We start from the raw sequence: 21,029 nt of genomic DNA on the forward strand, positions 1-21,029 counted from the left end.
AGGAGACCGCCGACTTGTCGTGCGATAGGAGGTGCTGCTGCAGCATGCTGCGTCACTGCAATCAAGCACATGCAGTATCTCAACATTCTGGACGAGGCCTCGAGATATCAAGTAATCTTGTGCCCCTCAGCGACAGATCATATCCCTAGCATAAAGCTGAATCAGCATCCTTGGCCGGCAGTGGGGAGGCTAGAAGACGCAGAAATCCGCTTTTGATCTGCACATCTGCTTTCCGTGCCGCACATGAATCCCCCACTCATCAGGTACATCACCTTAGGGATTGGTCCTCGAAGGTCGAAAGGGTTCACGCAAGGCTTAGGTCTCTCATCAACGTCGTTGTGTGGATGTCAGCCGCATGCGGAACCTGGGATACATCATCGTAGAACGCCACGACGTCAGCACTGTACAAAATAAAGCGGCCGTCAGTTGAGAAGGATTCCCGTACACGTGGCGGAATAATCGAGGCAAAGACTAAAGTCATGAGTAGGTATGCTGTGATTGTGATTTTCGGTCTTGTTTTTAAGGCGTCGAGCAGGATTGAACCAGGTGCGGTCCAAGCCTCGCTGTAGCCATACAGAAAAAGATGCCCCCGAGGCACTTCTCATCGATGAAAACTCCCGACTCCGTAGTGATAAATCGTCTATGACGGCAATGGTAATTATGAGTGCCCCCTCGCTTGCCCCTGTCGCAGCCGCCGGGAAAGGCGGCGGATATCATTGTCCTCGTGACCTAGTCCAGCCAAAGTCCCTTTTCGCACATTGTTGTATCTTTCACCAGATGCATGCTTTGCAAATTGCCTGTCGCCAGTTGTGCCCGACCGATGAACAGCTTGGTTCGATAATGAGGCTACCATCTATACGGAGTTGGTGACGGTGTGGTCCTCTTCGATTGTGAGGCTTTCGCTAAAGGCTTGAACCGATTCAAGGACCTTAGCAGGTGTGACGGCGGCAAATCCCCTGATCGCTGTTAGCTGCGATTTAAAAACCTCAACCGATGAAAGAGTAATGCCTCACCTAATCATAGAGTAGGTATGGGTGATCTGACCGCCGGCATCGATGATGGATTGCTTCGCCCTCTGAATGATGTCGTCACCGACGGAATCGGTTTTGGCCCAGACGATGACGGACTTCATCTGGTCGACGGCGAGAGCACCGGGGACGACAGCCAGAGCGGCGACGAGGAAGGTGGAGGGTCTCATGGTTGCGGAGAGTGATGAGGTCGTCGAAAAGGGGTGGAACGAAGTTCTTTGCGATCGCGGATGTTGATGCGGGTCGGTATCGAGAGTCTGACTTTGCGGCGATTGACCAAAGTCGAGGATGAGGGTAATGCCAGTGTTGTAGGGTAGGTAGTATGATTGACGAATGCGCTCAAGGGTCTTGTGGGGAGTTTGCGGTTATTTAATCGTTGCTTGCGAGTTACTGGAGAAAGTTGCTGGAGACTCGCGGATTGGTGAAGGACGGGTGGATGCAGGGAGGAGGTTCAGCAAGTTAGACGTGGACGGACTGAACTGGGCCTTGATGGATATCGAATGGATGTTTGGGTTCCCCTTTGTCATGGCAGGGTGACTGACCAGTGACCGCTGAATGGATGGGGACACAGCACGGAAGGCACCTGGGATGGGCAATCACCAGCCGAACCTTAGTTGACCACCTGCCCAGTAGGGAGCGCCGTCAGCCGTGGTGGCCCCCTTCGAAAGTAGTGGAGGTGTTCCATTGCTGTTTGTCACTCTTTTCCGTCCAGTTTGCCAGGTTCCAGCCAGTAACATACGTCAGTCGTCTGCGTCTAGAATGGTGTGGGAATCGGCAGTAATGGGACAACCTGGTGGCGCTAGCAAGCAGTATGGACATGTGCAACCTCTTTTTCTTTCGCCAGCATTTTCGTCAGATTCCTGGGTCTCCATACCTAAGGTAAGGCACGCGGGTACAATACAGGAAACTATCCGGACGTTCAGCGTGCAGCACACCAACTGTGTGCAGTGGCAAGGGTCTTGGCGCGGATTCAAACTGGTGACATGCAACAAAAGTCCCACTTTGCTGTTTCCTCCGCCTCCGGTCACGGGTGCTCTCCGTCGTCCCGCCAGGACTCGGCCTTCCCTGTGAGGAAGGTCACCAGCGGAAATATAGCGACATGGACCAATCTCGGGCTCCGATACTCCGTATACCTTCACCAACTTCACCTGTCCCAACGTACCACCTTGTACATAGTAGCAATGTGTAATGTTGTGTAGAACGTCTAGGTGTAACCACCACATTCGATGGCGCAATCGATCGCTTGGTGCACCCGCATCTCCCGCTGCAGACTCGAAGCAATTTAGCGATCGGTGGCAGCGATGGGTAAGCCATTGTACCGTCGCACCTCACCAGCCGACTCATGTGTACGACTTCATCCGGCTCCTCCGACGATGGAGGTCAATGTTCCAGTGTGATCTTCAGCTTGTCGTTCTTTGCTGGTATAGACTGTGTGGACCTCGTTGATCGCCTCACAAAGCCCGAACAGGAACGTTGAGCTGGCTTAGAGATATCAATTAATACTATAAGCATCCAGTGCCAATCTATCAACCTGACGTTGGTGGGGTGCTGCCGCCCAATGCATGTGATCCTCAACGCCAGCCCATAACCACCAAACAACGAAACTCCTTCCCGAGCATGCAAAGAATCAATGCTGTTGTAATACAGTGGCCCTGGGTGATGCATCAGGTAATAGGGCAAACAAAACACAAAAAGATCACAGGATTGCCTCTACCCCTTCGCACTGCCCATCGCGCTGTCATTCTCGCCCCAGATATCCTTAGTCTCCTGCTCAACAGCCCGCATCGCAACAGCAACGTGTTCAAGTTTGGCAACAACGTCGAGGACACCTTTGTTGACCCGTTGGAAGTACCGATCATTGGCCTCGCGCCTCTTGCGTGCGAGCAAGATGTCCACCTCTGTCTCCTGCTCGAGTTTCGCACCGAGTCGCTCCGTGCCCCCGCTGCTACCTGGTCGCCCATTGTTGCTTCCCGTGCTCCGTGGTCCCTCGTTGCCATCTGACGCCACGCCGCTCGTCTCTCCTAGCACTGCGCTCTTGAGGTTGCGGACCTCCTCGCCTCCGGCTGCTGACGTGTTGGAGCGCTGGCCCGTCATCTCAATGGCCTCATCGGCTTCACTTCGTGCCCATGCCTGTGCCAGGTCGATCTGTGCTGTCCTCAGCTCCTCCAGCTTGCGATCGTGATCGGGTCCAAACACGTGAGTTCCACCTGACGCCGAGAGCTCGACCTCCTCGAGCGTCGCCTGCATCTCGGCCCATAACGCGTCGGTCCTGTCGCTACTACGGGCGCTATCGGCGGTCTTGAGATTCCGGACAGGGCGCGCAACGGATGGCGCGACTACCGAGCCCGTATGAAGAGATCCATTCCGTTGCATATTCATGGCCTGCTGAGGGAGAGGTGTGACGCCAGCAGACAAGGTGGCCGGCGCTCCAGGCGCAAGTATACCCGGTAACGAGGCATGAGAGGCGGCGGGAGATGGATGAAGGAATAGGGACGGCGGAGGGTCGCGCTGTTTTCCTTTGCTCTTGGCTGATTGAGACATGCCTACATTTTGTGTGTCGTCGTGAACATTCCAAGCTCGGGACTTGGCGTCTGAGACAGCTTCTCTTGAACTTGACGGCATCTGATAGGATTGGTTGGGTTTTGATAGTCGAGGCAAGCTGTGGACCTTGGGGGGACACCCCTGGCTAAGACGGTACGGTCAGCAGCGTGGGGTTCGAGCTCCGAGCGGACCAAAGTGGTTGAAAGCGAAACCCGGCCGTGGTTGGGCGAACCTGCCCCCACTTTTGACTTGCAGACCCGGCCTTCTTCCGCTCGTCAAGCAATGGGACAACGCACGAGCCAGTATCACGTGATGAAAAACGACGCTCCTCCCACCGAAGGGCACAAACCCTCTGTGTGCCGAAAAAGCTGTCGTCGGACAAATCTGAGGATACCACTTTTCGCGAAGCAGCAGTCAGGCACTATCACCACCACCAAGTCAATTCCCGCGATACCCCCCAACACATCGGTACGTTTGCGCTGTCCCATCCAGAACCTCCAACCTATCGACGACGAATTCCCCGAGCAAAAAAAAAATTCAACAATCTCGACGACGAAATCTCGATTGCCACCAGCATACAACTACCCCTCTAGGAACTTTTTCAACTGACAATAGTCTCATCCAGCCAACATGCCTCGTGGACTCAATGCGGCGCGCAAGCTGCGCATGAACCGTAAGGACCAGAAGTGGGCCGATCTCGGATACAAGAAGCGTGCCCTCGGTACCGCTTTCAAGTCCTCCCCCTTCGGTGGTTCCTCCCACGCCAAGGGCATCGTCCTCGAGAAGGTCGGTGTCGAGGCCAAGCAGCCCAACTCCGCTATCCGAAAGTGCGTTCGTGTTCAGTTGATCAAGAACGGCAAGAAGGTCACTGCTTTCGGTACGATACACCCTCTCCCGAACACCCCCCAGCATGCGATTCTCGAACGACGAACAAGAGAACGGGAAAGAAAAACTGGTCTTGAATGGGACCATGTGGCGAAGGGAACTGAAGTGCTGACATTTTTATGATCTCTAGTCCCCAACGACGGTTGCTTGAACTTCGTCGACGAGAACGACGAGGTCCTCCTGGCCGGTTTCGGTCGCAAGGGCAAGGCCAAGGGTGATATTCCCGGTGTCCGTTTCAAGGTCGTCAAGGTCTCTGGTGTCGGTCTGCTCGCTCTGTGGAAGGAGAAGAAGGAGAAGCCCAGATCCTAAACGGGAGGCTTTTTTCGATCGCGCGAAAGCATGGGAAGGACAGTGGAAGAAAATTCGGCACTCGGAGTTTTACGCTTGCATTGGCATCAATGGGTTATGGTCCTGATACTGCGGGTAGACTTTGGTCGATGAAATAAAACATCATGAAAGTCAATACCTGAACATGCGGCATTTCACATCACACATTACACAAAACGGGGTTTATTTGGGGGTGGGTTGTGAAGAACACAAATCAAGAATCAAGGGAATGTTGATTCTACGTGCTATGAAATTTACAGACGATGTTGGTACAAGTTTTCTCCTGACATCTTTCCTTACGCCGTTTTTTGAAGTTTCCTACTCCAGCTGCTTCTGACCGACAGCATCCTCGTTTCCGCCTTGAACGTATCTTACAGTGTAATCGGCCGCGAGACCCAAGCTGATGACGCCACCAGTGATCCAACAGCCGTTAATGAACCACCACCAGCAGTCCTTGACGCTCTTCAGGTTGACCCGCTTGATCATGACACCAAGTGTCACCGCCGCTCCACCGACGCTGCCAATAAAGAAGGCTGGACCCGCACCAGCTGCGAACCCAGCAGCACCCAAAAGACTCAGCTGGACCGCAGCCAGACCCGTCAGGACCTGCTTGGTCTCGGCATCGTGCTTGAGGGCGATACTCTTGATGCCCGCCTTGACGTCATCCTTGATGTCCATGTGGGCGTAGATCATATCGTACAGAACTGTCCAGGCGACATTCGATGTGTATAGAAGCCCAGCAGCCGTCAAGGCCGCGCTGTTAGACAATAAGTCGATTCCGAGAGCTGGAAAGCCCATCATCGCACCCCAGGAGAAGGTGAGGCCCAGTACGGCCTGGGGATAGTAGGTGACCCGTTTCGCCAGGGGATAGGAGGCCACGAAGAGCAGACTCGGAATGCCGTACCAGAGGCAGGACGTGGGGAACTGGACCAAGATGCCCAGTCCGGCCAGGAGCTGGGCGCCGGTGAACGCGAGACCCTGGAAAGGAGTGATGGCGCCTCGCGCGATGGGTCGGAATTTCGTTCTCGTGACGTGCGGATCGAGGTTACGGTCCCACAGGTCGTTGATGCTGCAGCCCGCGCCTCGCATGATGAGGGCTCCCGAGAAGAACAGGAGCGAAGTTCCAATGACAGAGGCCGGAGACGCTATGGGCATGGCCATCGGTGCGGCCATCAGTGTTGAAAATAGACAGGGGAAGAAAAGGTAGTAAGTGCCTGCCGGCTTATCGATGCGGGTAAGTTCTGCGTAAGGGACCCATGATGCGGGCAGGTGAGAGATGATACCGGTCGTCGGCGGCGAGTACACAGCTTCAGGTGATGCTGGTTCGGGAGTGTCTGGAGCAATGGCTGTTGTGAGGCGTTTCGTGGTGGTGTGCAGAGCTGTGTGCTGTTGATGAGCTGAGCTCCGAAGAGTGAGATGTGTGCTAGGCTTGCGGTGTGCCTGCAAGCCCAATCGAGATGGTGACGCCGCTGAGAGAAATCTCGTTGTGCCAGATAGATGGTTGCATGCCGCCCTTAGGGGCCCTCTTAGCAAGTTGACTTGCCTCATTTCGAGTCACTGTCACGATATTAGTATAAGTAACATATTGACGATTAAAGAACACGTAGAAGAGTTAACAAGCTGTTCGCAGTAATACCAGAGATAAGGTACAAAAGTTTTTAAGATCTAAAGGAGTGATATTTGCAATATGGAAAACATTGAAGCGTTGAGCCTTGAATCCATCTAAACTGTGAAGCTCTTCAGCTGTGATGTGCAAGGGTGCCAGCTCCCTCAACTATGTTCACCATAGCGCGATACAGACATTGCATCGAAAGGCCTTAGCTTTGGAGGCAAGAGCCAGTGGAAATCTTCTAGCCAGTATTTCCACTGGAGAAGAACGAAAAGAAACCTTAAGACTTACCGACAATCGATACGGAGCTCTAACAAAAACCAGATATGCCCCATTAACTTTTTGCACCCGTCACCGAGAGAACCGAAATTTGAGAGCCGTCGCCAAAGGGTCCAGAGCTTAAGTGTGGTCCGTGCGGTTTGATCCTTGGGGGCCAAGGTACCGGTAGATTCGCAGACCTTGATTGGCTGCGCATTTGACTTTCGTTCCTCCCCATCGCCTTTGAATCTCGAATTGTTCAGCCTCGCGCGACGCCACTTTCCGTTTACGCGACACGCTTTCCAGCCTCTGGATCGCATCTCCGTGTGTCGCGAACATCACCAGTCGGCGTTCGCCGGTCATCCTACCAATTCCGCCGGCTCGACGCGCCGCAGGTCGTCTCGATTACGCCTGGGGATACATGCGTCTCGCATGTCCTGACCGACGCGTCAAAGATAGCATTCTCATGCGATTCCCCGCCCGAAAGTAGCCATAGCCAGCCTTCAAGATGCCGCCACCATCGCATCCCCAGGCCAAGTTCGATCCGATTCCCCCGGACTTGGACCTTTTCACGCTTGTCGATCATACCCCGAATTTCGAATGGGTCCTCCGAATTTCGACTGCTCAGATTCAAGGATTGGGCCCCCAGGAGTTTGAGAAGTTGGTCCAACTACAAGTCATTCAGGGTGGGAAGCCCTTGGTGATTGAGAAATGGAACGAGGTTCTTCCCGAGTGGCTCTTCAGTGGAGAGTGGATGGAGAAGACATACGACAAGAAGCGTGAGTGTAGTCACCTTTTGCCTAATCGCGGCAGCAGCTGACATCAAGACAGAGGAAAATGTCCGTGACATTACCGGCCAGACCGAGATTCCGATGACCACAGGCCACTATATGAGAGCCATGAAACAACTCACCAACCAATGGACACCGACCAATTATCGAGACGAGAGACGGCAACGCCTTTACCTAAAAGACATCGACTGTCCTCCCGAATGGCAGGAACACCTGCAGAAAGTCATTCCTCCCAACCTATTTTACATGAACGAAAATGTCACGCAAAAGGGAGCTGCAGACAGTCGGGAAAGTGATCCTTTTCGTGGCTTTGGCGATAGGTCAAAGGTGGCACCTGCGGGAGATCTCATGTCAAGCCTGCCCGAGGAGATGCGAGCACAGAATCTCATGTGCTATATCGGACACGAAGGAACATTCACCCCGGCGCATCGTGAAATGTGCGCCAGTCTCGGACAAAACATCATGGTTGAGGCTTCGGGGAGTAAGAACGGAGAGAAACCTGGAAGCTCCATCTGGTTCATGACGGAGACCAAGGATCGAGAAGTCGTCCGCGAGTACTTCCTGTCTATGCTCGGCCACGACATCGAAATTGAGAAGCATTTTGCTCAGATCAACGCCTGGAAAAAGGCAACCTTTCCGGTCTACATTGTCGAGCAGAAACCCGGCGATTTCATCCTCATCCCCCCTCTAGCCCCTCATCAGGTCTGGAATAGGGGCACGCGCACCATGAAGGTCGCGTGGAACCGCACGACTGTCGAGACCCTGGACATGGCACTCCACGAAGCCCTTCCCAAAGCTCGTCTTGTCTGCCGTGATGAGCAGTACAAAAATAAGGCTATCATCTACTATACGCTTAAGAAATACTTCGCGCAGATGGTAAAGGCCGAGCAGGACAGCGAGATGGGCATTGCCGGTCTAAGCTCGGAGCTTTTCCGGTCATCCTCACGGTATAAGCAGCTTGCCAAGGATTTCCGCCATCTTTTCTCACTCTACACCGAGATTCTTGTTGACGAAATGTTTGCGACCAAGGAGAAGAACGTCGAATATGTCGAGTACGATTCTTGCGTGACCTGCTCATACTGCAGATCAAACATTTTCAACCGATTCTTGACCTGCAAGCACTGTGTGCGGACTCTGGTCAACGGAGATGAGGATGCATACGACGTCTGTATGGAATGCTACGCCATGGGACGATCCTGTGTCTGCATATCCAAACTTCAATGGTGCGAGCAATGGTCGTGGGAACAACTGACGGAGGATTACGAACTCTGGCGGGCGATGATCATCAAGAACGACGGCTTCGTTGATATAGAGCTATCACCTCAGCCTCTTGAAATCGCTCGCACCCGGCGAGGTAAGAAGGCACTGGCCGAAATTTGCCAGGAGGGTTTGCACAGGCGACCTTTCAAAGATATTTCGAGGCTTGACGAGGACAAGCCACTCACCGAGTCCGAGCCTGAGCCAGAATTGGACGACAACGGCAAGCCCAAGAAGAAAAAATACAAACGGAAGAAGAAGAAGGGAGAGCTTCGTCGCTGCCACGTTTGTTGTCACAAGGACTACGCCTACAAGGTGCAAGAATGCTCAAATCCAGAGTGTAAAGAAAGTTACTGCTACGGCGTGCTTTACCGCGCGTTTGATCAGATGCCACAGACGGTACAGGAGAACGAGAATTGGCTTTGCCCAAAGTGCCTGGGCATCTGTAATTGCGGTGCATGTCGCCGTGCCGAAAGCGGCAACCCCTATACGCCAAAGAACACCCTTCTCGGTCATGATACCCGGGCTATTGCGGACGATAGAAGTGTTGAGGCCCTCGTCGACTTCCGCGTGCACAATCTCAACTGGCTCAAGACAGCTGGTGAAGAGGGCCGCAGCGCGAACAGCAAACGTATGAAGGAGCTACGGGAGAAGGCCGACACCGCAAAGGCTCAGGAGAGTGCTTCTCTGACTGCCGAAGACATCGCTAATGGCGCTAACGGTGCTACCGCGTCCGCGGAGGGTGGACTGTACGGATACGGAGATCGGAGCCATTTCCTCGGTGAGAAGGAGGGGCATCATGCTGATGATCGCGATCCCAACGCAACTCAAGACATGTCGCAGATGGACATTGACCCGTCTGCTCCAGTGGCGAACATGAATGGGGACCCCGAATGGGACCAGTCAGCATACCCGGATCCCTTGGGCATGGATGGCCAACCCATGTTCGGCATGGGTTACTACCAACAAAGTGGTCCAGATCAGATTCTATTCGACCCGTTCCAAATGCCTTCAACTGACGCCATGGTACTTGACGATGAGGCTGAATACGTCAAGAATATGTTGCGGACACAGAAGCGGAAGGCAAAACAGGAGAATGATTTGGATCCGGACTTCCATGGCCCAAGGCCCCAAAACAGGAAGAAGGCAAAGAAAGACGACGGTGCTGACGAATCTGCCATGGATCCGGCATTGTTCGGTTCGGCACAGCCTGCTTCCGCGGGCGCCGCACCCGAAGCTGCTGAGGGTGATACTGTCGAGCCAGCTGGGGTGAGCGGTGATCCTGAGGATGAAGCCTCGGCCCAGCTTGAAAGAGAGGCAGTCCAAGCAGGCGGTCCAGCACGACGCGGGATGCCAGCTCCTCAATTCCCGGCAAACGTTCCTTCATTGCGACATGCAAGGCCTAGAGCGTCTTATGCTGAGCCAGAAGAACCAATGATCGACGACCCTGATGACATGGTGCCGGCTTTCAAGCAAAGGCCACCGGTCCAAAACGATGAGCCGGAGGCGGGCGATGCCAGTAATGACCCTAGAGACATGGCTTCTGACGCTGTGCGTGCTCTCATCCAGAAGGGACCTGATGCTGCAGCCGCCACCGCCGCCGCTGGTGGAGCCGAAACGCCCACAGCACCAAGGAGGCGAGGCAGGCCGCCGCGGAGCGCGAACTCGACGCCGGGTTCGGTGCCGAGGGCCCCTCTAGCCGATGCTGTTCCAAAGCCATCTGAACTTGCAGCAAGAAATGCAGCGAAGAAACGTGAAGAGCGAGCATCGCGACGTTCGGGCCTTAGCCGCGTTGTGACTATAGATGGAGCCAGCTCGTTCAACCCGAGAGCTAGGGGCAACACAGCTAGCGACGACGACGATGCAGATGATGAAGACGCGGCTCACGATGTAACTGAATCTGAACTCGAGGCCCAACTTGAGCGAGAGTTGGCTGGAGAAGGACCATCCCAGAGTGCACCCGTCACCTCCATCGAGACCGAGACGGCGGAGGCAACCGCGGCACCGCCTAAGAAGCGCCGTGGTCGACCGCCCAAGAACAAGACCGCCGCGGTAGAGAAGGCACCTGTCGATCGATCACCGCCCCCGCCTCCTCCGGGTGCCACAAAGATGATGTCAATGGCGGCCCGTGTTGCAGCTCGCGGAGGAAAGTTCAAGATTACGTCGCGCAAGTCGCGAGATGCGAGCGCGAAACAGACCCCGACTCCAACCCAAGCGTCATCCGCGAGACCTTCAGTCAGTCGCAGCGAGCAGCCAGCCAAGATTGTGCCTTCTACTGAAGAGGCGACGGAGCCAGCAAAGGAGACCACCAGAGAGCCTTCGAGAGAACCAAGCGTAGATCTCACTCCTTCACCTCCTGGTGCGCCTGCCAGAGTGAGAGAGCCAAGCTCGGATCATACGCCTCCACCCCCGGGCGCCTCTGGGGACAGACGATCCAGCTCTGATCACACGCCTCCGCCTCCCGGTGCTTCCAGGGGCAGACAGTCGAGCTCCGACCACACGCCTCCGCCTCCAGGTGCCGTCGGTCGACGCTGGCGCAAGTCGGATGAAGACGAGTCGGACTTTGACGCTCCCGTCGCGTCGCCGTCCTCTGCATCTTCCTCTGATTCCGGCATTCCCGGAGATCGTTCTCCTCCTCCGCCGCCGTTCGCGCGCCGAGGTAGGCCTTCGGGGCGTCTGACTGTCGTGAGAATCGGCTCCGAGTCGGAATCGGAGAGCGAGATCTCGTCGTCTTCTGAATCGGATAGCGGTATCGGTGGTCCAGAGCCTAGCAGGATGCGAGGCGGGTCTATTCGGGGCGGCGCTACTCGTGGTAGAGGGAGAGGACGTGGACGTGGAAGGGGTCGTGGTCATTAAAGACTTGTAAATTAGAATGCGGAAAAATAGGGGTCACATCACGTTAGGCGTTTTTGGAGGGAGGGGAAGGTGGGCTTTTCCAAGGACCTGTTTATTGTAGCATCACACTATACCCCAGAACGTATGCTTCTCTCGTTGAACATTTTTTCACAACGTTCTAGTTAGGAACAAATACCAAGGACAGTTTGCGCATCCTGGCTGGAGATGAAATCTCATGATGGCTTTTTACTGTGTGTAGAGACAATATGTTACTCGCCGCCAAATAGTGACATGGGAAGGAAAAAGACAAAAAAAATAAAGCATCGGTCGCTTGTGGTATACGAACTCACAAGCTACAGCTCGGTAGCTTTACACTTCAGGATTAGGGATATAACCATCTTAAGCTTCTGGGCAAGAGTCCCTTTTACTGCTGCTGAGAATAGTCAGAGGTGAACTTGTTTATAGAGCCCATGGATGGAATAAACAAAAGGAGGAAAAGGTTAGTCACGAAGGTATCTATTCATAGTATTCTCTCTTCTGCCGTATTACTCAAACAACAAGACATTTTTTGCGCCCCATCCTGGAGTCATGCGAGCCTCACTCGTTCCGTCATTTCTTGACTCTGCTCAATTGTTAAATTACCAACACCACCACTTCAGCCCTAATCTCCTTCTCAGACCACGCATGAAGTGTCAACGCTACGAATCGATCCGAGTCCTCTTCTTACTCGGCAGACGCTCTGGCAAGTGCCTCGTGCAAGTGCGGCGGGAAGCGGTAACGCAGCTGCGAGGTGTACGTGGTGAGGTCGAGCGTCATCTGCTTCATCTGCTCGACCATCATGCGACGAGTGCCCTCGTTGCCACTGAACTGGCCGCCGGTGAGCTGGTCGCGCTGGCGCGTACAGCAGATGATGGTCCACATGAGCAGATTCGGCACGTTGATAGAGACGGGCTGGGAGAGGCCGGAGAACTTTGCGGCGTAGGCGCGGATAATGCTCGGGTCGCCGCTGGCGTCGAGCGGGAGAATCTCGAGGCCGCGGATTTTCTAGAATGCCAAAATTAGTCATCCATGTGCGACGGATATGGGGGAAACAGTGAGTGGTTGCGAGGTGTCACTTACGTCCAGACATTGAGCCCATTGACCGGCCTCGACGAGGGACTTGATGGTGCTCATCTCGAGCAGGACGCGGCAGGCGACTCTGTTCTGCTCCTGGATCTTGCGGTGGAACATGGCATCGCGCTCGTACATGGACATCATCGTACGGGCAAGCTCCACGGGGTCGTCGATGGAAGCCAGGCTAAGGCTGCTGCCAGTCTCGGCCTCCTGGCCGGCGGCGCGAGGCTTAACGGGCATGAGGCGCATGGGATCCTCGCCAATCTCGAGGGAGATGGCCTCACTGAGTGCACGGCTGACAATCGAGACGACGGTATCGTACTCGCCAGCCAAGTGGTACAGAAGGACTGAGTCAGTGGTGCGGCCGTTCTCGTCGGCGAAGCTGGCAGCTTGGACGGTGACGGTGTTGATAAAGTCGTTCTCTTCCGTCAGACCGATCAAAGAACCGCGCTCCTCGATGATACCGCGTATCCGCTGGCCATCAGGGCGGATGTCGCCGATGAGCTTGCTAAATTCACGCGTTTCGAGCACGAGCTCGCGCAGGGCCTCCCAGCAGAGGTTAGCATGACGACGGCCAGCCTCGCCAGACAAGTCCATGTTGAGGCAAATGAGAGTCAGATAGTCAACAGCGGACACAACGTCGGCTGCTCTGAAGTCCCTTGTGTAGTAGCCAATCATCCTGCCAAAGTTGATCTGAACAGAATCCTTGACGTTCAAGCTGCGGAGATCATTGGAGGCGCTGAAAGGATCGGAAGGTCGGAGGAGGCCGTAGTACTCGAGAGCAATGGCGAAGTGGACTGCGTCGACGTAGGAAAAGGGGTAAAGGTACGCAATGGCCTCCTCGAACATGCCTGACAGTACCTGGAGGTAGAAGAACATGCCAAAGCTGCCACTGTTGTCTTCCGCAGAGGTCTTGGGGAAGTGCTTGGCTCCGATTTCCTTGATACTGGACTGCAGTTCGGAAAGGCCGTAAGCCTCGCTAGCCACCTCAACAGAACGGTCGCCCTCTCTAGCAAGGTTGAATTGAAGCCAAATCCAGTCGTTGATATCGGTGTTGAGGCCATCCAGACTCCGATTATTCAGGTCACAGCGACCAATAATCTTGTAACAAGCCATCCGGAAGGGATCGATGGAGTTGTCGGGAGCGTTGCGCACACGCTGAGTGTACTCGGCATTGCATCTATCCTGCAATGTGCGCTTCAAGCGGCGGTCTTCGTTAGAAGCATAGCCGTTGAGATAGCTCTGGAATGTGCGGTCGATGCTGCGGAACTGATTGCCGTTATCGTTCACATACGTCGCAGCTTCGCTGACGTGACCAGAGCGTAGCAAGTAGAAGACGATGGCCCACACATATTCACCACCAGTCTGCTGAAGGTCTGTGTTATCAGGCACCAAATCCTTTCGTGCAGAACGTAACCGGATGTAGGCTCTGATCTTGCTGACAATATCGGGGCGGCCACCGAGGTTGGCTTCGTGGGGGTGTTTTGCGATGAGGGCCTCGACTTCTTGAAGGAATTGCTTCTCAAGATATCTGTTGGCACCATCCAACAGCCTCTTTCGCATAGATATCGAGCTGGCAGAGTTCGGCGATTCATCCAAGTACATCTTGGCAAATTGCCGCTCCTTCGCAGTGGCACCATTGATGGTAGTCTCTGCTTCAGGGTCTTCTCCGACGATCTCGCGAACAGCATGGTACGCCTCAACGATGTGTGGCGCATATGGGTCCAGAGACCGGTGCTCGACATCCGCGAGCTCTGAAAGGATGGGATAGGGATGGGCAATGAGCCGCGCCTGATTGAGGTTGCGGACCTTTTCGGAAAGCTTGTTCTGCTTCTCCCGTAGAGATCTGTCGTCAGAATTGATGTGACCGGTCAACGAACCACCATTGTCTGTGGACCGATCAACATCTGAGAACTCTGGCTGGTGAGAGCCGATCTTGCTTGCGTTGCCGATGACCGAGCGATGCATGCTCGACTTGCCCAGGACGCTTGCTCTGCCAGAACGAGCTCCAGTCGCCTGGCTCTTGCTTCGGCGCGAACGACCAAAGCCACCAGAGGCCTCTCTTGTCGACGCACCGGGTCCGAAAGAAGACTCTTCACGAGCCTTGATGCCAAAGTGCTCGTAGATGCGCTTGCGCTGGGCGTCCCATTCCATCGTCACGTTGTCCTCCAAGAAGTTATCAAAGTCGCGGACCGATCTCTCTAAGCCGTCCGCAATCATGCTCATCGTCGTCTTCGTCTGGAGGTTCGCGAGGTACGTCTCGACGTCGATTTCGGCGGGTGAGTAGCCAGAGGGTCTCTCGACACGGCCAGTCTGCAGATCGAGGGATCCGAGGTCTTTCGCGGCGGTAGAAGGATCCACGCCAGATGCAGCGAGGAGGTAGTGCGCTCTACCATCGGAAGGACGCTCCTGAGCCTTTGTTCCCAGCTTCTTCAAGCGCTGGCGAAGGTCGCCCAGGCCCAATTGCAGACTCGGGAGGTCCTCCATGCCATTTTCGCCATCTCCTTGCTTCTTGCTCTTGGCGAACAGGCTGTCAAAGTATGCACCTGACGGTTGACCCTGCTGGATTTGGGACTGGTTGTTTGTATTCTGCTGCGGTTGCTGCGATGAGGGGAAGAGTGAGCCGCCGAGAGTGTTGTTTGCAGTAGTCTGGCCGAAGGTCGAGCCCGTCGTTTGCGCCTGGGGTTGATTTTGTTGACCACCTCCAATGGCGCCGAAGAGAGATGGCTTTTGTGCCGTCGATGCTCCCAGCCCACCCAAGCCTCCCAAGCTGAGTCCGCCTGATTGTTGCTGCTGGCCTTGTTGCTGCTGTTGTTGCTGAGGTGCACCAAACAGCGAGGATCCTGTCGCCGGTTGTGCCGTCGTCGATGTGCCGAAGAGACCGCCGGTGGTCGCAGGTTTGGTCTGATTGAGATTTCCGAAGAGACCGCCTGAAGCAGGCGTAGAGCTAGTCTGTTGGGTGCTGGTCGTGTTCTGCTGTCCAAACAAACCTCCTCCTGTGCTGCTCTGTTGCTGGGTTCCGCTAGTCGAGGTTCCCAGACCCCCCAGAGGGTTGTTGCCGAAGAGCGACATATCGTAAAATTTTCGTGGTCGCGTCCAGTCGTAGTCGGGGTTGGGCGCAACGGTGAAGGGGATTTCGAAGGTGTTGTCAATGGATGAGCGCGCTTGAGACAGCTGGCCAGGCGCGTTTGGAGAATGAAATTTTGAGGTTTGGGAGAGCTCTCAGCCAGAGCTCCACTGATTGGTGGGGAGCGACCAGGCAACGGCCTGCATATATTATCCGCATGGGGAAAGAGTTGCCCACCAACCCTCAGCACCTACGGCCCCAATTACGTGCGCCGTCTCCTCTGACCCGAATGAAGACACTCGGAGTCCGTTTCCATGAGCTGGAATACAATTATGATAGCAGGCCATTACTGTGACGAGCTGCAGTGGCTCTGCTCGTGTTTAGACCTCTCATCGTATGAAGAAAGCATTGGATTGAAGTAAGCTGAGCTACTGCAACACCCTGGAGCTCTCCAGCCAGATCAGACGACTTTGCATGTGAGCTAGCTAAGCTACCGTATTCATTATCATGTTATGTATCCTGAGATTTATTCCTTTTTCCACTCGTCGCTCTTCCATATGACTGTTCCTATCTTGGCATGCAGTGTCCAATTTGTGCGCCGCCATTCCTTAATCACGCAAGCATCAGTAGGCGCAGACGGCCGATGTTGATTTGCGAATGACGGATATGGTCTTTATATGAGTGATACTGAGCCGACAGACATGTCAGTCAGCGACCAACTTTGCGGTGAGATACACATATAGTCAAGCCTGAATTTGAGGAATGTATTACTACTAAAAAAGGGTTTCTTCATGACTCGGCGACACCAACCCGGCAGATTCGGAAAGCCATTTTACAGCGGTGGACTCGCAGATTATACCAACAGTCTCCACCAGTCGTTATAGTCGATCGTATCAATTTGCCAGGAGTTGAGACCCTAATTCGATTGCCGGCGGATGGTCAAACGCCGTCGGTGATGATGATACTCTCCGAAGACGAGTCGCAATTCTTCTTGTGTCGGTATCTATCCAACGTTGGGGGAGAGCCAAAGACTTGATTTGACAACCGGAAGGATAAATAGTCGGATAGACGACGTCAACTTACACACTTCTTTGACATCATTATCAGACTTCGACATTAACCAGGTCCCCTCACACTCTTCGAGCTCGCGTTATTCTTGCAATTACAATCTGCTCATCAAAAATGCGTTCCGCCACATTGCTTCTCGTCATTTGCAACGTTCCGGCAATCTTCGCCACTTGCAGGTCCGTCACGCAGCCATGCGTAAGTTCTTCTGGAGAGACCAATGGCAGTTGAGGAACTTGACGTTAACTGACGATATTTCCCAGACTAATTTTCAAACTTGCTATGGGTTGGAAATGGCATCGACCTGTGCTTCTGACGAGTACGTGAGTCGTGAAGGAAGTTGCCAGTCTGTAACATCTGCTACCAACAGTCATGTCACGGTAAGCCATCTCTCTTCCAACAGATAGAGCATCGTGGCTGATCGAAATTTCCAGTGCGAGTGTTGTAAAAAGAAGTGAAAAAAAAACCGTTCGTCGGAGGTGCTGGGGCGAAACCCAGACCTTTCAAGTTGAAGGCGGCAAGGCAATCTCGTCTCACAGGAACAAGTGTGTCAGCTATCTGACCCTACTGAGACACCGTGTATTAAGTTAGAAGATGCCCACGAAATAAGTCTGTTGGCTCTCAGCCACGAACATAGATCATACAATTAGAACAGCCCGACTTTTGATCGATTAGAATCCCATTCATAGCGATTATCTCCCAGGAGTAACCCTATCGGCAAGCTGACCAAACTCCCCTGCTCCAAGCGTTGTCGTTCCGTTTGACTTTCCCTTCAGATGAAACCAAGTAGGCCCAGGTGTTAATTACCCTAGTAATGATGTCTACCAGGCATTGGACCCGTGTCCAGTCCCGTGCCTAGGCCTATGACAGTCACTACACCCCCTGTCTTCCTGTCTAAGGTGGGTTTGATAGAATGATACTATCACTCATCGCTGCCAGTATATAAGCGTTATTCATAGGACCCGTTTGTAGATGGCAGTCTGAGGCTAGCAGCAACCGCAGGTAATGTGAGTGCCATAGCGTTTCCAAGCGGCTGACGTCCAACGACAAGTAAACCTCAAGTCCTCAGGACTAACATTATATCAGGTTGTGTTATGTCCTTATAGTACTCTCACGTGCCTCCGTACTGTGTGTACGATTAGTCGAAAAATTCAATGGATGTGGAACATCAGACTATCTAGGATGATGTCTCGTTGGAGTTTGTAGCTGTTCCCGTGAATCATAATGATAACTGACTGCGAAGTTGCATACCCTCCCACCGTATCCTTCAAGAAGAACCGTCTCTCTTCTTCACAAACTCTGTCTCAAAAGGAAGCCCATTCGACATCCTCACCGCACCATAAAGCGCAGAGACGTCCAGCTGCCGGCCAACCGACTCGCCGTACGCTTTCGCCACCTCCAGGTTCTTCATAACAAGCGAAGACACACCGAGTTGCACTCCCAAATCCGTCGCAGCAGTCTGAATCTCTTGCCCGCCTAGAACCGCAAGACCAACATCTGCCCACGGTCTTTCGCCTCGTGGTGGCATGTACGCCCCGGTGGTCAGACGCTGCGAGATCATGAGCCCTGGCAAGCCGTGCTGCTGCTGGATCAAGTTCTCGACGTCGGCAACCCCTAATCCAGCCTTCTCCGCAAGGACGTGAGCCTCAGCAATGACCTCTATCATACCGATTCCAAGTGAATTTCTGTTTGATATGTCTTAGTACCTTTTCTCTCATAAAGAAAAAGAAAAAGAAATGTCTGGAGGTTCAGTTACTCACGCAACAGCTTTCAGACTGCTTGCGAGCCGCACATCATCTCCGAGTCTCAAGATCCCTCTACCCATCACCCCGACAATGTACGGGTTGACGACGTCGATGGCAGCCTTTGCCCCTGCCAATATCCACAAAAGTTGTCCCTTTGCGGCTACGGGGCTGGCACCAAGGACAGGAGCCGCGACGTACTCGGCACCCTTTTCTCTCAACCTCGATCTCACTTGAGCTGAAATTTTGGGATGAATGCTCGAGGTATCGACAACGACTTTCTTGTCAAAAGGGATAGTCGCACCATTTGACTCTAGTATTGTGTTTAGCACTGTTTCAACCGCATTTCCATCGCTTAGAGACAAGAAGATGATGTCAGATTTCGCGGTAAGCTCATCAAGGCTGAGAGAAACACCACCCAAGGTTTCCAGGGCTGCACCCCTGGACTTGGTGCGATTGTAGAAACTGAGATTCGGCGCGCCCGACTGCGAAAGGTGCTTTTGTAGGTTGGTCGCCATGCCCAGCCCCATGGAGCCCAAACCTGTTTATTTGCGCGTGTTAGTGAGGTGAAAAGTAATGGGATTTCTAACGGGAAGATCCAACTTACCTATCCATCCTAGCCTCAGGCGAGGACTGGCTGCGGGTACAATAACACTGCTCATGATGTAATGCGTATGATCCTGAAACTGATTTGTTGAAGTGCTATTTCATGATGAGAGCTTGGCAAGACACCTAGCCTTTTAAGCTTTGGGGAATTGCACATTGTAGAGCTGCCAGTCAGCCTTGATGACACTGCAAGTCTCCGGGGTAGGATCTAAATGTCCGACGGAGGCGGCGATTACATCCTTGGATTTTTAAGTTTAGAAGCATTTCTCATTGACGACGGCAATTCATCGATAGCTCCTCATGTTTCGTATCAGATAAAATCTGAATTCTGTTGATCTAGACGTGAATGCGCATGAAGTGCTAGGTGTGCATATAAATAATCGCGGCATTCCTTCCTTGGCACCAATACCAATAAGTGACTTCTCGCATCCTCACTCAGATACTCCGTCAATAACAGCCCACCTTGTGACTATGGCATCTCATTCACTCCCAGTTCTTGTCATCATTGGCGGCGGCGGCATCGGTCTTGCCACAGCCCACCGCCTTGGCCCTGGACGACGAGTTCTGTTTGCAAGCCGCTCCCCCTCCACCCTCGACGCAGGGGCCGAATCCCTCAAAAAGAAGAGCATTGAGGTTACCACGAAACAGGTCGACGTGTCTTCCTATGACTCCGTGGCAGCCGTCGCAAAGGCGGCCGCAGCCCTGGGCGCCATCGAGGCCGTCGTACTGACATCCGGCGTCAGTGCGGTAGTCGGGTCAGTCGAGATGATTCTGACAGTGGACATCCGGGGCACCGCGAATGTCATTGATGCGTTTGGCAAAGAAGTTGTCATGCCTGCGGGTTCTTCGCTTGTTTGTACCGGTAGTATAGCGCAAGGCTTATGCCCACCCATGTCCCCAGAGCTGGAGACGCACCTCGCTACGGCACCGCTCTCATCCCTTTTGTCTCCAAATCAGGAGCTTGATCATATTATTAGTGGAAAGAGCAGAGTTGCATATTATGTTGCGAAGAAGGCCAACTTCCTGCGGGTTCAGGCAGCGGCGGCGTCGAGGGAGTATGCCGGCAGAGGTGTAAGGGTTAATTGTGTTAGTCCCGGGATGACGGAGACGAACATGCTTACGGCAGAAAAGTCGGTGGATATGGTGGGTGATATGATTACTGCTGCGCTAAAGGTCCATCCTTTGAAAAGGGCGTCCACGGCGGATGAGATTGCTCAGGCGATTGAGTTCGTTGTGAAATGCGGCTACGTCAATGGAGTTGACATCCTCGTTGATGGGGGAATCAGCGCGGTCGAGTTGTGGAGTAGCATAGTCTATCCTGAAAAGGCAGCGAATCTGAGGAAGTCCATTGAGGAATAGCTCTAGAATTCAGGCTTAGTATAAATCTAGATTTGGCGAGAGCATCAACACCGGGTAATCTAACTCGCAAATCTGCCAGAATGATCGTTGATTGAAGGGGAAACAGTTGAGATGATCGATTAGCTAATAATATCTCATTCACGATCAGGCTCAACTTTGCTGAAGGAGAAGAGAAAGAGCTTCAATCTGGCTTTTGCTTTCTGACATTACCGGGACTTGATTTCTTACATGTTTTTAACATCAAACTAATGTCCTCGATCAGCATCGCGCCGTGATGTTATACCTCTTCTTTTCATGGTTGACTAAGTTAGTACTGCAACGGAACCTCACCTCCGATTCTAAGGATAGATAGACGAATGGAGGCACTCAGTAACTAGGGAATTACTTCCGTGGAAATGAGACCCAACTTGTGGCACTCAGCATCTTTATTTTCCTCATAAGCTAACAACAGTCTCTGCCCAGACTTGAAGATAACTGCGATGCAAGACTGTTACAGGGGACATTCGCAAACCACAAAAAACTGGATCAATCAGCAAGGGAGTAGGA

General features: G+C 53.4%; 9 protein-coding genes across 9 annotated transcripts; 4 read left to right on the forward strand and 5 right to left on the reverse strand.

Moving 5' to 3' along the window:
* Positions 1-853: 853 nt before the first annotated feature.
* Positions 854-1,198, reverse strand: CPAR01_16550 (uncharacterized protein; the record flags this gene model as incomplete). The annotated part of the gene is made up of 2 exons (XM_060500795.1): positions 854-956; positions 1,014-1,198. The coding sequence occupies 2 exons, from the start codon at positions 1,196-1,198 to the stop codon at positions 854-856; spliced, it is 288 nt and encodes a 95-aa protein (XP_060340504.1).
* Positions 1,199-2,738: 1,540 nt separating this feature from the next.
* CPAR01_16551 (uncharacterized protein) lies at positions 2,739-3,650 on the reverse strand (the record flags this gene model as incomplete). Its single annotated transcript, XM_060500796.1, has 1 exon — positions 2,739-3,650. One exon carries the CDS (start codon positions 3,648-3,650, stop codon positions 2,739-2,741), a length of 912 nt encoding a protein of 303 aa, XP_060340505.1.
* Positions 3,651-4,199: 549 nt separating this feature from the next.
* CPAR01_16552 (ribosomal protein S12) lies at positions 4,200-4,763 on the forward strand (the record flags this gene model as incomplete). Its single annotated transcript, XM_060500797.1, has 2 exons — positions 4,200-4,446; positions 4,585-4,763. The coding sequence occupies 2 exons, from the start codon at positions 4,200-4,202 to the stop codon at positions 4,761-4,763; spliced, it is 426 nt and encodes a 141-aa protein (XP_060340506.1).
* A 336-nt stretch (positions 4,764-5,099) lies between these two features.
* On the reverse strand, positions 5,100-6,329 carry CPAR01_16553 (4-hydroxybenzoate polyprenyl transferase; the record flags this gene model as incomplete). The annotated part of the gene is made up of 1 exon (XM_060500798.1): positions 5,100-6,329. One exon carries the CDS (start codon positions 6,327-6,329, stop codon positions 5,100-5,102), a length of 1,230 nt encoding a protein of 409 aa, XP_060340507.1.
* Positions 6,330-7,156: 827 nt separating this feature from the next.
* On the forward strand, positions 7,157-11,552 carry CPAR01_16554 (AT hook domain-containing protein; the record flags this gene model as incomplete). Its single annotated transcript, XM_060500799.1, has 2 exons — positions 7,157-7,427; positions 7,480-11,552. The coding sequence occupies 2 exons, from the start codon at positions 7,157-7,159 to the stop codon at positions 11,550-11,552; spliced, it is 4,344 nt and encodes a 1,447-aa protein (XP_060340508.1).
* Positions 11,553-12,254: 702 nt separating this feature from the next.
* On the reverse strand, positions 12,255-15,716 carry CPAR01_16555 (uncharacterized protein; the record flags this gene model as incomplete). Its single annotated transcript, XM_060500800.1, has 2 exons — positions 12,255-12,575; positions 12,651-15,716. 2 exons carry the CDS (start codon positions 15,714-15,716, stop codon positions 12,255-12,257), a joined length of 3,387 nt encoding a protein of 1,128 aa, XP_060340509.1.
* Positions 15,717-16,893: 1,177 nt separating this feature from the next.
* Positions 16,894-17,234, forward strand: CPAR01_16556 (uncharacterized protein; the record flags this gene model as incomplete). Its single annotated transcript, XM_060500801.1, has 3 exons — positions 16,894-16,974; positions 17,040-17,156; positions 17,211-17,234. The coding sequence occupies 3 exons, from the start codon at positions 16,894-16,896 to the stop codon at positions 17,232-17,234; spliced, it is 222 nt and encodes a 73-aa protein (XP_060340510.1).
* Positions 17,235-18,043: 809 nt separating this feature from the next.
* Positions 18,044-19,180, reverse strand: CPAR01_16557 (uncharacterized protein; the record flags this gene model as incomplete). The annotated part of the gene is made up of 3 exons (XM_060500802.1): positions 18,044-18,461; positions 18,537-19,059; positions 19,126-19,180. The coding sequence occupies 3 exons, from the start codon at positions 19,178-19,180 to the stop codon at positions 18,044-18,046; spliced, it is 996 nt and encodes a 331-aa protein (XP_060340511.1).
* Positions 19,181-19,595: 415 nt separating this feature from the next.
* On the forward strand, positions 19,596-20,483 carry CPAR01_16558 (short-chain dehydrogenase/reductase SDR; the record flags this gene model as incomplete). The annotated part of the gene is made up of 1 exon (XM_060500803.1): positions 19,596-20,483. One exon carries the CDS (start codon positions 19,596-19,598, stop codon positions 20,481-20,483), a length of 888 nt encoding a protein of 295 aa, XP_060340512.1.
* Between the last annotated feature and the right edge of the window lie 546 nt (positions 20,484-21,029).

This window comes from Colletotrichum paranaense (assembly GCF_030867605.1).
Source record: "Colletotrichum paranaense strain IMI 384185 chromosome Unknown Scaffold_26.1, whole genome shotgun sequence".
Taxonomy (NCBI): domain Eukaryota; kingdom Fungi; phylum Ascomycota; class Sordariomycetes; order Glomerellales; family Glomerellaceae; genus Colletotrichum; species Colletotrichum paranaense.